General features: G+C 39.6%; 1 protein-coding gene across 2 annotated transcripts; it reads right to left on the reverse strand.

Annotated features, from left to right (window-relative positions):
- Nucleotides 1-1,049: 1,049 nt before the first annotated feature.
- Nucleotides 1,050-14,574, reverse strand: mrc1a (mannose receptor, C type 1a). Of its 2 annotated transcripts, XM_038729950.1 has the most exons (30): nucleotides 14,400-14,573; nucleotides 13,885-14,286; nucleotides 12,690-12,863; nucleotides 12,087-12,242; nucleotides 11,884-11,997; nucleotides 10,924-11,064; nucleotides 10,628-10,810; nucleotides 9,658-9,815; nucleotides 9,445-9,561; nucleotides 9,233-9,348; nucleotides 8,797-8,945; nucleotides 7,994-8,193; nucleotides 7,793-7,908; nucleotides 7,622-7,700; nucleotides 7,384-7,528; nucleotides 7,215-7,253; nucleotides 6,070-6,233; nucleotides 5,824-5,888; nucleotides 5,590-5,690; nucleotides 5,360-5,499; nucleotides 5,143-5,251; nucleotides 4,860-5,032; nucleotides 4,600-4,705; nucleotides 4,217-4,449; nucleotides 3,941-4,106; nucleotides 3,690-3,842; nucleotides 3,486-3,602; nucleotides 1,837-1,995; nucleotides 1,724-1,756; nucleotides 1,050-1,633 (listed from the first exon to the last, which is right to left on the reverse strand). In XM_038729950.1, exons 1-30 carry the CDS (start codon nucleotides 14,467-14,469, stop codon nucleotides 1,401-1,403), a joined length of 4,311 nt encoding a protein of 1,436 aa, XP_038585878.1. In that variant the 5' UTR covers nucleotides 14,470-14,573; the 3' UTR covers nucleotides 1,050-1,400. The 2 variants fall into 2 exon arrangements, with proteins under 2 accessions (XP_038585878.1, XP_038585877.1); XM_038729949.1 differs by having other exon boundaries at nucleotides 1,050-1,756; nucleotides 14,400-14,574.
- Nucleotides 14,575-15,279: the final 705 nt, after the last annotated feature.

Below are 15,279 nucleotides of genomic sequence, written 5' to 3' on the forward strand. Positions count from 1 at the left end.
TGGCAGGGGTGATTGAACGGCGAATGCCTGACAGAATGATATTTTGAAGTGTAGAAATATGGCATGAAACAGTTATGATTTTAAATAAAAACAACTTGATAGTTTGCTATTTTGCCAAATTGGAATCAGATCTAATTATCTTTCTTTTATGCACAAACAAATGTATATTTTCACAAGTAAAAGCATTTGTTTACATTTTAAATGAGCTTTTATATGTGGCTGACATTTAATAATCTGATCATTTGCCTCACTTTCATCAAGCAGGAGGTATCAAATAAGAATTTAAATGTAAAATTCCTGCTGTTCAAGCAAAGATAGTCCTTACTGTATATCAGAAGTAATGCAGGAGAGACAGAGCCACAGCAAAATGCAAACAAGACAAACAGTATAATACAGTTTGCAATGAAAAGTGAATGAAGCAGTTGTCTAATCATTAGAGAATGGGTCTTGTGTGTAACAAAAGCAGCAATGACACAGAGACATGGGGCTCCTCCCTTAATCACCCTGATGGATATCATGTTACATGGGCAGTTAGCTGAATGACAATTTCCAAAGGTTTCCAAAAAATTGTTGTCTAAGGGTTGAAGAAGGCAGGAAGCAGGCTCTTACACAGGAGCCTGAAAGGCAGCAATGTCAGCTTCTAGAAAACTCTAAATAGTATCCTTCAAAGTGTCCTTTAATCACTTAAATAATGTGATACTGGTATGACAACATTATCATTTATAAATCAAAGAAGAATATTTGAGATTTATAGCCCTGCTAGCGGCATCGCTCTATGGATGGCAAAGTTGGTCTGTCAGTGGTTGGTTGGTCGGTTGGTTCATCACTTTGGTCCAGACTGAAATATCTCAACAACTATCGGATGGATTGCCATTACAATTTCTAGAGATATGCATGGTGCCCAGAGGACAAAGCCTACTGACTTTGGTGATCCCCTGGCTTTTCATCTTCATTCCCGTGAGCCTGCTGTACTTTCTGTTTTGTGCTAATTAGCTAATGTTAACACATTAGTTTTTGGTCTATTAAAAGAAGAAAAGTGTCAAAAAGAGGACAATTCTGTTTTGTTTATTTAATTTTATTCAGCATCTATTTACAATAATATTCCAGAAATAGGCTGATGGACAGCCCATGAATAACAAGCAACCCAGTTTAGAAAAATCCCCAAAAATACATTAATAAAACATCTTCACCTTTCTTGTTTTTTACCTGGTGTTTGGTGTACAAATGTATGAATTATTATACAATAATTATGAATCATTATCTTTGATCCAGTTCTCTTTAAAATGGAAAAATACTACAGGATTTGGTTGAGATTCAGTTCCCAGTAAAGTGATCCAAAATAAACCACGAAACCAGAATTAAAATTTCATAGTGCTGATTAACACTTATCTCATGTCTTTCTATGCTTGTTCATTCTGCTCTATGTTGGCCACCAGACCCTTGGTGTCAACAGCGGCTCGGATTGGATTGTTGAAGTATAACTTGTTGTCAAAGGTACTTTCTCCCAAGGCAGGGGTGGGTATCCGTTTACGGAAGAGGAGGAACGCACCAAGTCCAGCTATGGCGATTACAACTAGTACTACAGCCACAGTGATGCCAGCCGACCCGTGAGAAGCTTCTTTAACGACGTGGGCTAAGGAGGCAAAACATATTGAAGTATTAACAGTGACATAACTTGAGTTTGAAACATCATTTTCAATATATCTTAGATAAAATAACTTACCAACAGATGGTGGCTTTTCTGTGGGTGTAATTACTGAAGAAAAGAGAATAAAAACTCAATGTAAGTCACTGATTTGATCAATTTGAAACTACATAACAGCTGACACAATTTACCTTTAGGTGTTTTGCAGATATAAGACCTATATCTGCTACAGCTGTTTGTACTCCACTGTCCGCTGTCCGAATTAATGTCCACACAGGATTCTGACTTTGGCATCCCTGTTTTCCAGTTGGTGTAGTCTACGACACTGTTATCGATCCACATCCACTCACCTGAAACAAGGAAGCTCGTTACTTTAATGACCAAAGCAGCACAGTCGGACATGTTAAACTTTAGGTCAGCTAAGCATCCGATTTTTCACAAAATAAATAACCAACAATCCTACAAGGTCACTAAACAACGTTCACCTCAGGTCTGAATGACTGCTAATCATCTAAATAAAAAACATTCAGTCCGCTGCTCATTCAAAAAAGATTTTTAATCTGTTTCACTGGTTGCTACTATATTTTCCTAAACCAAGCAAAGATTGTGGCCAGCAGTGACCTTTGTTCTACCTGTGTCAAACATGAACAAAAATGTACTAAATTAATTCATCTATAATCAGTTATATTTATACTCTATTGATGTTACTTTGTATTGTTATTATTTTATAATTTCATACAAAATAACATGTCAAAAAAAATAATTCCGGCTTGAATTAGGAAATCAATTTGAGAATATTTTTTCATCCAGATGGAAAATTATCTTTTAGGATTTTAGAAACAACTTCAGAACAGTTTTAAATGTTATTAAATGACCTTTGGGGCTTACTTTTAGGAAAAAACAAGATCTTTGCTACCATAGGCCTGACAGCGGCTTTCAGCTGGTCTGACAGCGGACCAGGATGAAGTGACTGAGGGGGCTGTTAAAATCACGCAAGCTTTTCATAAAATTCATTCATTTAACTATGCAAAAGCTTCAGAAAGGCTAAATAACAACATGATGCTACTGTTTCAAAATCAGTGAATACATTTATTAATCAAAGCACTCACTTAAGAACGTAGTACTAGCAGAGCGCTAAATATTTTTTTCATTTATGAACAATTCTGTTAAAATCAGCAAGGGGAGGCGAGTAGAAACAGGTTCATGGCTTGCCGCTCTCTCTCACATAAAAAAGTTTTATTGCCATGAAAGTTTCAAGAACAATGTTGCCAAAGCATCAAAATACAACACAATAACAGTAATATGAACATTAACAACGATTCCCCTCATTGTTGTGTAGATCCATTTAAGGAAGTTGGCAACCCTATTCCTGGCTGGCATAAGCTAATGCTAGCACTAAAACTCAAGTGTCTCCAGCTGACTAATTTTTAAAACATAAAGCCTGTAAAAGATGTTTCAATACACACATAATGGCTACACATATGGTCTATTTCCAAAAGACTGAGGCTAAAACTGCATGTCACAGGCAAAAGGTCAGCAGCTAATAAGAAAGAAAGGGGCATTGTTTGTGTATTTTAAGGTAGAGCTAATTAGCCCTTCCTTAGTAATATAGTAGCTACAGTATAATGAATTAAAATCTAATTTTATGTTATAACGTAACCCTTAGATGGTTAGGATGCTTACAATACAAACACATACTTGGACAAGCGACACTGTGGTTAGATTTATGTTTTAATGTTTGTCTTTTTAGTATCCCTTACTTTAGTTTTGCATAGTTTTGAGTATTAAAGAAATTACAAGTCACTGAGGCAGAATTTAACTTCAGTAAAGCCATGCTCACCTTCATGATTCTTATAGAGGCCAATCCAGAAAGACTTGGCACCATCGTGTAGAAGCTCCACATTCTGTTGTATGAACAGACTCTCCTGTGGGTCCTGAATACTCACTAGAGAAGCGCCTGATGAACACAGCCACAATAGCATACCATCAAGATTTTATACACATGCACGTTGAAATTCATTAATGGAAATTCTTTACAACATACCCATTTTCAGACATTCAACTGATGCATGGGCCCAGTTGTCCACCACTGAACTGAGGAAGGTATAACAATGGCCCCTGAAAGGTACCCAGGTTTTTCGCTTCTTTGGTTCTGGACAGTTGCCAGGGAGTTGAGGTGGCTCAGTGGGAGCTACGTCTAAAAAAGAGACAAGACAGGATATGGCATGGTTAACCTTGTTGTTTCTTTATGTACGCATGTATAGTGCAAGATGTCTAATAGAGAGAGGTTCTAACCTGGTGACCTCTTGCAAAGGGAATAGTAGATCTCAGTACATGGTGCAGTCTTCCATTTTCTGTCCACATCCATATACACACAGCCATAGTTGTGTTTAGGCTCATCGGTGCCCCATTTAGTATAAGACAGCAGCCAGTTATCGACCCACTTGAACCGCCCACCAGTCTGTAAAGAAAAAAATATGCATTGGTGGAGGTGTTTATGGAGCTAAAAGTTTGTGAGTATTTGAAATCCTGTTTAAATTAGTGGTAAACATTAACAGGTAAGCCCTTTACCACATTGCTGTTGAGGCCGATCCACACAGGCTCATTGTGCTTGGAAATCTGCAAGGTGATGTACGCCTGGGTTACAGGGTTCAGGATACTGGCCAGATCTGCATCGTCTGCTTGGCACTGCCGCCTCGCCTCGTCCCATCTCATCTTCTGGGCCACCAGTTTGTAGGAGTCATTGCCAAGTTTGTAGAAAGCCTTCGGCAACACAGTTGTGGGTGGGACTACAATCTGAGAATCTTTGTAAACAAGAAACACCAGTTGTTATTCATTCACAGTCGTAAAACAATAATTCAATGAAAAAAGTCTGTAGCACAAAATGTAAATTGATATTGTCCCCAGTTAGCATTTACGCAACGACAATGTGGCCTTGCTAATATTTTACTCACCAATGTTTCTTTTACAGATGAAGCCATGTTTTGAATTACAATCTTCCACCTTCCAGAATCCTTTTATTTTGGAGGAGCTGCCCACCATAATCACACAGTCAAACGACTATGAGGCAGAAAAAGGTATATTAGTTTCTCTTGGCTGTAGCATTTTAAGAGATTTTCTTTCGGTTGCTTTCTTTTGAATGTCAATGTGAATTTCTTTTTTATTTATTACTTTTGTTGATAGCTTTGGATATAGTAGGGTATGTTGTAATAACCTCATCCATAAATGAATAACGTCCATCAGGCACTGTTGTTGGATGCCCTTTAGCCCAATTGGTATATGAAATGCCTTTGCCGTCTGTCCATACAAAATGCATCTCCCAGTTGACATCATTCATGCCTATCCACAAATCTTCATTGTATCTCAGCATCTGTGTTGTTAGGAATGCTACAAAGAAATAAACAATTCATCACTACATAACAAAATGTGACCTTTACAGACAACCACAAAGAAATGTGGCTTGTGAACATTAGCAACACATAACTCAAATCAGTCACCTTGCTCTTGCTCGTTGACGATAGAAACCAGATTTCCTCCCTGGTTTATGCAGTGCGTCCTGGCCTCCTGCCAGTTCTTATTGTCATTCCCCACAACAATTTTGTAGCACTGTTTAAACAAGATTAATTTGCACTGTGTGTTAGAACAACAAGCAAAGGGACAGTAGGCAACAAGTGTATTAGAGTAATCTGGAGTTATATCACTATATATCATTACCTTTCCATGAAAAGGTAGCCACTCTGGTGCACATCCTCCCTTAGGAACAGTGGTTGGGGCCATTGTTGTATTAATAAAGCTACTGCTTCTTTTGCAAATAGAAGGTAGCTCCGTACCACAGTTAATATCATTCCAGTAGCCTGTATGTACCGAGTATAAACAGAACAATGAATAAGTTATAAAAAAGTTATTTTTTAATGTCAGGTTAAGTTAGGTTAGCTAAAACTCACCCATGCTCTTGTATATAGTCACACAGTTTTCATCATTATTAGCAAAATTAGGTTCATTCTGTTCCCATGCTGTGTATGTTACAGGGGTGCCATCCATCCAGCTGGAAATGGAAAGTACAGAATGAACAAGAAGTCACTAATAAACAACAACTCTACAACTTCAGACCAGACTTTGATGAATGGCTAATGGAAAGTAGCCAGTATACTTTTTGTAAACAATGTAGTTTGATTTACCTAAATGATTTATCTAAATTCACTGTCATGCCAATGTAGTACTGCCCTTCTGTGCCTTTCGCTATCTGTTGGAATATGATTTTAAGAGAGACATGTAGGTTAAATCAAAAGAAATTGTTACACATAGGGTTTTCAGTACTTCGCCACCATCTCAGATCTGTGTTTTTGAGAACATACATTTTGTCATTTTAAACTTCAATGTTAAATATTTTTGTTGTTTTTGAAAAAATATTCAGAATTCCTTGCCTGTTTCCAAATGAACTTCCTCTCACTCTCGCCTGTGATGACCACAAGTTCACCAAAGTTCTTTTTGCAGTAGGCTCTAGCAGCTTCCATATCTAAGTTGTTGTTGTTGATGAAATACTGTGTGTCATTGTATATAATCCAGCCATCTTCTGTGGTGTTGTATACTGTAAAAGGAACAAAACTGTCAGGTATCCCACAGATACACCAGTCTACAGTCTACAGACATGCTAGCAGCTCTGTGAGGCAGTACTTACACACAGTGGTGATCTTTAGCTAAATGCTAATATCAGGATGCTAAGATGCTCATAATGACAATGTTAACATGATGATAAAATGCTATATGTGTGTTGATATGATATTTACTATGTTACCCTTTATCTTTTAGCATATCAGCATACTAACATTTGTTAGACCTTGATTGAAGTATAGTCTGATGCACAGATTTTCCCCTCGGGGATCAATAAAGTATTTCTGATTCTGATATATTATATTACAATGTTAAATAGCCTACTGATTGATCTGACATTTTTAGCAAAACGTCACTTGCTACAGTTGTTAAGACACCACCTATACATGCAAGTGTGGCGCTCCAGAAACATTATAGGTAGAAGGAAAAAATAACCAGGGCTTAATATGTGTCAATTTCTGCCCATAATAGGATCCAAGACGTTCTAGATTGGGACCGGCACCTCTTTCCTTGTATCCAACACCTCTTTGTCACTATCAGAAATATATGCTTGATGATGTAATACAAATATGATTACTGTAGCCCAAGCCCCACATCTGTGCAAGTGGGTGTTTGGGCTGTGAAATCGTGAAATGAGTCTGGCTAAATTAGTTTGGTTTCTTAGCCTAGTCGACGACAGAGAGAGAGAAAGAGAGAGACAGTGCTGCAAACCACAAAAAGCAGTTTCTACATACCTCCACTGCTCTGATTAATAAATGTAATTAAATAATTATTTGTGTTGTGTTGTCCAATGTGCTCCAGGCAATGTGGCGTTTGTATGCTTTTTCTCTACCCCTGACACCCAGAACAGCCAAGTGTCAGGGAACCACCAATGTCATTAGGCTTTATTCTCCAGGAACCATAAACATTTCTTGGCATCCGTCTCCTGGATGACTAAGAAGACACTGCTGAAACTTACCAGGTGCAACTATGACAGGCTCAGGTTTGGGGGTCACACCTGAAAGTACAAGAACCATGAAGGCTGAGTCTTAACAGCATGTCATAGCTGTAATTTCATATCACATAATTACTTTGGAGAAATGGCTCCATGTAAACTGGAGCTCCATGATGAGACCAGTCGGTGTTACCTTTGCGTATCTGGCAGATCCAGTTATTAAAGGCCTCACAGTACCGATCATTCCAGTGCCGTCCGTAGTAAAACTGGACTTCTGCACAGTGTTCGTTGTCATTGTGGTTGTTTGGTTCACCAAAGCCCCAGTTCTCATAGGCGGACTAACTCGTAGTTTTTGGAAATACACATAATTAGGCCAAGGTTGAGAATGACAGTGAGTAAAGTTTTTGTGACAACAATAAAGTGCTACATACAGCTGACCCATCACTCCAGACAAAACCTTCATTGGTACCCAGGCTGAAGCCAATCCAGGCGGCGTCAGAGGAACGAAACCTTAATGACAACAGAAAACACCAGAACTGATTACTTGAATGGTTGAGTAGCATAATATGAATTCTGACATACAAGATGTTAAGCTAACATACTGAACGTTGTCCAGGTCCTGCCTACTGTGTATGCTCATCAGATCCCCACCAATGGCCCTGCAGAAGTCCTGCGCCTCGTGCCAAGTCTTCTTAAGACCGGTTGTTTTTTTGTAAAGCTTTGAAATGAGTGGAGAAAAAACGTGAGTTTTATATACTTAAAATCGCATAGATTTAAGTGATTAGGTCAGTTTGTTGTCCTACTTTGAAGCAGACGTTTCTTTTGGCAGCAGGGATCCAACCAGACTCACAGCTCAGGGCTGCGGTGGTTGGTGGAACTGTTGTCATTTGTACACCCTCTGCTGGTTTCTTGCAGATATACTTCTCCTTGTTGCTGCAGCTGACAACATCCCATAATCCAGCAAAAACTCCAGTTGTCATGGCAACGCATCCCTGTTTTCTGTCTTTTTTTTTTAACAAACCAAAAGAAATTTGTACAATCAAGGAATGTGTTATGGAGCAAATCTTCTGGCTGTAGTAGCTCTACGAGACAGTATTTGCACATAGTGGTGCTATAAGCTAAATGCTAACGTCAGCTTGCTAACATACTCATGATGACGGTGCAGGTATAATGTTTACCATGTTCACCATCTTACATTACTGTGTTAGCATGCCAACATTTGCTAGTTAGCACTAAATAAAACTACAGCTGATGCTGATGGGAAATATCATCGGTTTTAAAAATTAAAGTTTTTACCTCGTGATGATGCTGGGCTGAAAATGAAAGCATCACCAATATTCCTACAATTCATCCTAGGAGTGACATGAATGTCTGCACTAAATTTCATGGCAGTCTATCCAATAGTTGTTTCAGTCTGGATTAAAATGGTGGACAGACAGACTGATATTGCTCTCCATAGAGCTATGCTGTTAGTATAGCTAAAAAAAAACATATAAACTATTACATAAAGATAGTGGCTTATGATTCCTCCCATCCAGTCAAAATGTAATCAGACAATATGAAAATGGTAAGCACAGATTCACAACTTCAGAGAAGTGAGCTGTACCTGGCATGCCCACATTGAAATGAGTGAAGGTGACTTTTCTTCTGGTGGTCCACTTGAAATTGTTTCTGTCCTCTGTGTTGGAAAGACCTGTCCAGAAATACTTCTCTGGTCTCAAACCCACCAAACTGACCAAGAGGGCATTCTCATATCTGCATAAAAACATATAAAAGGAGAAAGGTGAGCAATACATTTACTTCAGAATAAATTCTGAGATTGACTTGTTAATGAAAAGTCATCTTCATTTTCAGATGCCACAAATCAACATTGCTTTATTTGCCAGCACAAAATAACATTTAAAAATCTTCTTTAAAATCCATTCAAAATGAATAGCTAAACTTACTACAACATTTAACTATTGTTTATCAAAGTGATTGAAATACTTTTGAAACTAGGAAGAATGGGAATGTTATAAACATGACTGAAATGAGAAAATTACCTATCAGCCACATCCACCAGGTTAGCTCCAGCCTCTGAGCATGCCTGCTTTGCCTCATCAAACGTTTTTGACACAGATCCAATGTTGTAACAGTAAGAACCAAACCTGATCGAGCCCTTGAGATAATAAAAACAAAATACTCTGAGACTAAATCTGATAAAGACTTTGCTGTATAAATACACTCATTATTTATAGGACATTACATCACTCACAAGCTTACATCCCGGGTTGGCTTCCTCTTGGTTGCCTTCAGCTGGTTTAGTGGAGGCCTTCTTCTTACATATGTATCCATACATCTTCTCACACATGTGGTCAGCCCACCTCCCGTCCTGTATAGGCCACATACAGCACCAATCATTGTATTGTTGCATTCATCAACAGCATTTTACATCTCTCTTCTGCATTTGAACGGTTAAGGCTGTTACCTTTCCGCTGATGAGGACACAGTCTTCTTGAAGGTTGGTGGCATGAGATGGCTCACCAGTCTGCCACTGGGTGAAGGTAACGTGGGAGTGATCAGACCATTCAAACAGCATCTGGTTCCTCTGATCATTCAACCCAATCCAGAGCACATCTGTCGGCACTGAGGTTTGAATGCACATGGGAATGTTACGTGGTCATAGAGAGACATTTTGGGAATTTTTTTTTCTTGCTCAGACTAGATAAAAGTGTTGATACCCCTCTCATGTCTGTACGGCAAGTATGAAGCTACAGCCAGCAGCTTAGCTTAGCACAAAGACTGGAAACAGGTAGCCTGGCTCTGTCCAAACATAACAAAATCCACCTACTGGCAACTCTTAAGCTAACTGATAAACACAGTATATTTTGTTAGTTTAAGTAACTTTCTACAATAAACTGAAGTGTAGAAACGACAGGTTGGGGTTTAACGGGCGGTGACGTGCTGCACCATTTCTTGGCTTGGAGCAGTGACTTCTTGTAGTCTTGTTGTCACCGTGAGTTTGCCTGGCGACCAGCGGAGCTTTCACAAGGTTAATGCACCCGACCCAAATATAATCAGGCACAAGTGTTGTTTTAAAACATCGGGTTTTATACAGCTTTGATACAGCTGCTGGTAGGCTAGATGCTTTCCCCTGTTTCCAGTCTTTATGCTAAGCTAAGCTAATTAGCTGCTGGCTGCAGCCTCATAATGTGCAGACATGAGATTGGAAGCAAACTTTTCTAAACTAACTCGCAGCAAGAAAGGCTAATAAGCATGTCTACCAAAATGTAAAACTATTCTATTAAAATTAATCTAAAATTAAATCCTATTTCTAGACATATTAATTTTTACTATTTACTATTCACAATTTTTTGTCACATGATTTAATTAATTGTTAAAGTCCAAAATCATTATTTGTAGCATATATGATTGTTGTTGACTTATTGAACACTTACAGTATCCACATTGAGATATTATGAAGCTCTGCTCTTCTATATTGTGTATGCTGGCCAAATCTCCTCCCTCTTTGTGACAGGCAGCCAAAGCGTCCCTCCACATCTTTTTACTCCTCTCCAAGTAGTAACAGCTACCTGCATATGGAATCCAGTGATTGGGGCAGAAGCTGGGCTGGTCTTTGTCTGTGCAGAGAGACCAAGAGAAGTGAAAAGATATTTGGTTGTAGGTTTATGTTATGAAGACTCACTCTAATAATAAGACAGATTCTGATTATTAGAAATTCTTATCATTTTACTTGGAGGTGGAGGCAAACTGGTAGAGTTTCCTTTGCGACAAATGTAACCAAGTTTCTTGGTGCAGGCGCTGCTCTCCCATTTTGAGGCTTTTCCTGCATTTAGGGTGGCACATGTAAGCCCGGGCTCTGATGAGGGATGACCTATTGGAAACATTGATCCATTGTTTTATTTGTTTTTAATGTAAACATTAATTGATAATTCATGACAACTTTTGTAACATTAATTGCTCCAACTGTAAATATATAGCCTAGTCATTAATTTGATAATTTCAGAAGCTTACTGTTGTTATCATGCAACCGGTCACATTAAGGGGTATCTTTGGTATTGGTCAATCTGGAACCCTATTTTCCCATGTTTTTGTGTCTCAGTGACAAATGTGGAGAACACTTTTGGTCTGGTATTGAGTGAGCGTACTAGGGCAGAAGCGAACCTGGACTGCAACCTAATGCTTCTGGGCGCACTGTCAAAGCATCTCCACTTGTTTTTGCCACTGATCAGATTGTCGTTAAGTATCTGACAACATTATGGAAATTGTGTTTTCGTTTGTTTGTGTTATTGTGTGACTTTGGTGATTTAAAGGGTCAAAGACACCAGGTACACAATAACACAAACAAGCCAACTGATCAACACACCGGTAGACCAAAGAAGTAAAATCATTTCCATAATGTTGCAAGACACTGAATCTGAGCCTGTCAGTGGCAAAAACAAGCACTTTAGTTGATGTCATTTGATGGTGTGCAATTGTCCCCATGGATTACATTGCAGTCCTGTTTCGCTGCTGCCAACTGCAGCACTTGCTCAATACTGGACCAATCTCAGATAAGGTTTTCTCCATTCATCACATAGACCCAAAAACATGGGAAAATACGGTCCCTGTTGAAAAAGTTACCCTTTAAGTGAAGCCACGACTTATAGTAAAGTCCCACTCCTGTCACAGTGTATTAAATGTCTTCACTAACCTGGCGCCCAGTTTAAATATCTGAATGGGTTTCCATTGCTCCACTGCCATCCACTCTCAAAATCCAGGCTGTTCAGTCCAATCCACAGAGATGTTCCCAAAGTATTTGTCAACCCTGTGTAAACCCATACATTATAATGCAATCCGTGTTTAATGAAATGATATTGTGTAGAATGGGTGACTCATACAAGGCTGACTTTGTACCTGAAATGTATGACTGTTCATGTAGTTCTACAATGCTGAGGAGGTCAGCGCCCTGCTGCTGGCAGCTCTTCCTGGCCTGATGCCAGGTCAACACTGACTGTGTGTTCCTCTGATACTGAACCCCTGTGACCGGGTCAGTGTCCCAACCTGAGGATGCTGCATTATAGTAGAGACACAAAGTACTAAAATTTTTAAACAACTTCATTAAGTAAAGGTCATGTGATATATTTTGCCTTGAATGGATTTTAAGCATAATGGTGATTAAATGATGTGAAATAATTGTTGTGTTTATAAAAAACTATAGAAAAATTGAGCTCTCTTTCTTTTTCTGTTCTTTTCCTGCCCCAGTTTTAGGGCATTGTCAGGGGAAAGACAGGCCTGTGAGAAGAGGAAAAGAAGGACAGTGCTGTGTTGACAACTCATGAGAGGAAATGATAGTGTTGTTCTGCTGGGGGAGAGGAGGGAGGTCAGAAACCAGACCTGTCAGCACTGACCTCTTCATTGATGGCTAATTACAAGACAAACAAGTTAATTCAGCATGGTTTGATCATACTGATTAATAGAAACATGAAATGGTTGAAATAATATGTTTCTTGCACTTACCTTTGTTGGGACAAAAGCCCCACTTCCTGTCTTTATCGTAATCTCTCTCTGTTGCACACCACAGCTGTCCATCTGTGCGACCATCCTTTGTGCACTCAGCGTACCACTTCTCCATAAACTTAAATGGGAACTGACAAGCACCTCCAAAGGCATTGCCCCCTATCGTGAAAATCTCTAAGGAGACAGAGATGATGAATTTAAAAGCTGTCCACAAGATTTTGGAACCTGGCTGCAGGGATCTGGCCCCATTCAGCCACACAGCCACAAGAGCATGTGCATAGTGAGGCTGTCCACTGATGTTGGGCAAGAAGCTTTAGCTCGCAGTTCCAGCATCCCAGAGGTGTTGGATGGGCCTGAGGTCAGGGCTCTGTGTAGGCCAGTCAAGTTCTTCCACACCAAACTTAGGAAACAATTTCTTCGTGAACCTTACTTTATGCACAAGGGTGTTATCATGTTGAAAAAGGGTCTTCCCCAAACTGTAGCCACAAATATGGAAGCACACTATCATATACCATTGTCTAATCAGTAACATAAAAGAGTTTTACTAACTGGCTGCACATCTTGCCAAAACTGTAGCTTTTTCTGAAGCCTGCTCTTTACGCAGACGCTCTTCTGTAGGTAGATATGTTAGATTTCTCTCATTTACAGACAAGAGTTTTTGTTGAGTCACAGATGAGTTTAAGTCCAACAGTCAGACCACAGATTTGCCCAGGATATTGTTGCTGCCTTGTGAAGGTCAGCGGCCCACTGCATCCAGGTGCCACAACTGTCCCCTTGCATGAAACATGCTTGACATTTGCGACACATTGCTGATTGTGGCAGTCTGGACAATAAAATTTCAGGAGTCTACAGATATTATAATGTAATCTAATTCTTTTTGATTTGGCCTTGATTTGATTATGTCTATTTTTTTTACTGCCAGAAAATCAAGAATAAAAGCTATTAGGAGTCAAACTGAATCTAAGACATCACAATCTGCTGAATATATTACTCATCAAAAAATTATTTTTTCTTTACATGAAAAAATCAATACCTTACAACAATCTCCAGCATGGGAAGATTCTGCACAGCAAACACTATTGCAGGACTTTCAGAAACCACCGTTCAACCTTTCTAAAAAACTGCAGCATAAATTAGATTCAACAGTAAACTATTGGAGCCTTTTCTTTATTAACAAAGTCACCACAATTCCTACCTTGATACCCCTTCGAACAAAGGTCGCCGCGGGTGCCAAATATCCTCCACCGACTCCAGAGCCCTGAGCCTTTGTAGATCATTATGTTCCTCTCATTGCGGTTGCCCCAGTTTAAGTGCAGGTCCTGGTCTTTAAGGCCAAAGAGGGTCTCATTCTTGCACTGCCAATGTTGGAGGTCACTATTCTCGTCACATTCAAAGAGGACCACCTTCACCCAGTCTTTAATCTCTGTGGCCCCCAGACAGAGTTTGAGGGACAGACTGAGGATGCGCGATTCAGAGGCCCAACGAAACTGCTGCTCTTTGGCATGGGGATCACAGGGGGCCACCGTCAATGAGGTGGCACTCTCCACCTTTATGCACTTGTTGTGGTTCTCGTTGAAGATCAGGAAGGAGCCACTGTCTGGAGCAGGACGGAACAGCTTCAACAGCACGTCTCATATGACAATTTCAAATTCAGTTACGATCCGATCATTTGACTCCAAGCTGAATAGACAAATAAATGGGGGTACGTACCTATGTCAGCAGTAATGCAGAGGACTTGCAGGAGACAGAGGACCACTGCAAACTTCACACAGGGTAACATTATCCTTAGTGTGTAGTTTGCACTCAGTGGTGGATGAGGTTGTAGGAGAGTTTTCCAGTCATGAGAGAAGAGGTCTGGTGTGTGCTATGGTGTATGACATAGAGCAACAATGACACAGAGACTTGGTGCTCTCCCCCCTTAATCACACCGATGGATATCCTGTCACATGTACAGCTAAGGTTGGTCAAACGACAGCAATTTCCATGTGCTTCCACAGAACTTTTGGCAGAGGACAGGAAGCCAGGAAATGGAAAGCAAGTAATCTCATCTCACTATCAAACAAGAAAGTCCCCAATTATAGCTTCAAGAAAACTCTTAAAGGTAGGACAATAGTTCTATTTTTAATCAATCAAAGGAAAAACAGGACCTGTATAATGCATTTTATGAATATAAATCATCCAAACAGACTTCAATATATTGCCTTTATCTGAGAGACTTTGATCTATTATAAATAGCCCTTCGATCTGTGCTAAATCCGTGCCTGGATAATGAACCCAGAAAGCAGATGTCATTCAGCAAGTCAGACTTTGAAGAAGTTTCAGAAGATTTAGAAAAACTCACACCTGATCAGGAATGTATCAGTGTCATAATTAAAGCACTGGGTAAACGAGATTTAAATGAGGTTTGTAGCACTTTACTGATGTGAGAGTTTTGTGGGATAGTGGCCCCTATAGGAGGTCTACGAGACATTCTGGTGAGGAGTGCAGTGATGGTACAGGTCTGTAGAAAGAGGGAACAGGAGGAAATCCTGCTTCCTATTGGGGGAAGCAAGTGGAGATCTGACCACTTAGGTTTCATACTGCAGGGATG

The sequence above is a fragment of the Micropterus salmoides genome, unplaced genomic scaffold (genome assembly GCF_014851395.1).
Source record: "Micropterus salmoides isolate LMB-PRFRI ecotype aquatic unplaced genomic scaffold, ASM1485139v1 Ms_hic_scaffold_1, whole genome shotgun sequence".
NCBI lineage: Eukaryota > Metazoa > Chordata > Actinopteri > Centrarchiformes > Centrarchidae > Micropterus > Micropterus salmoides.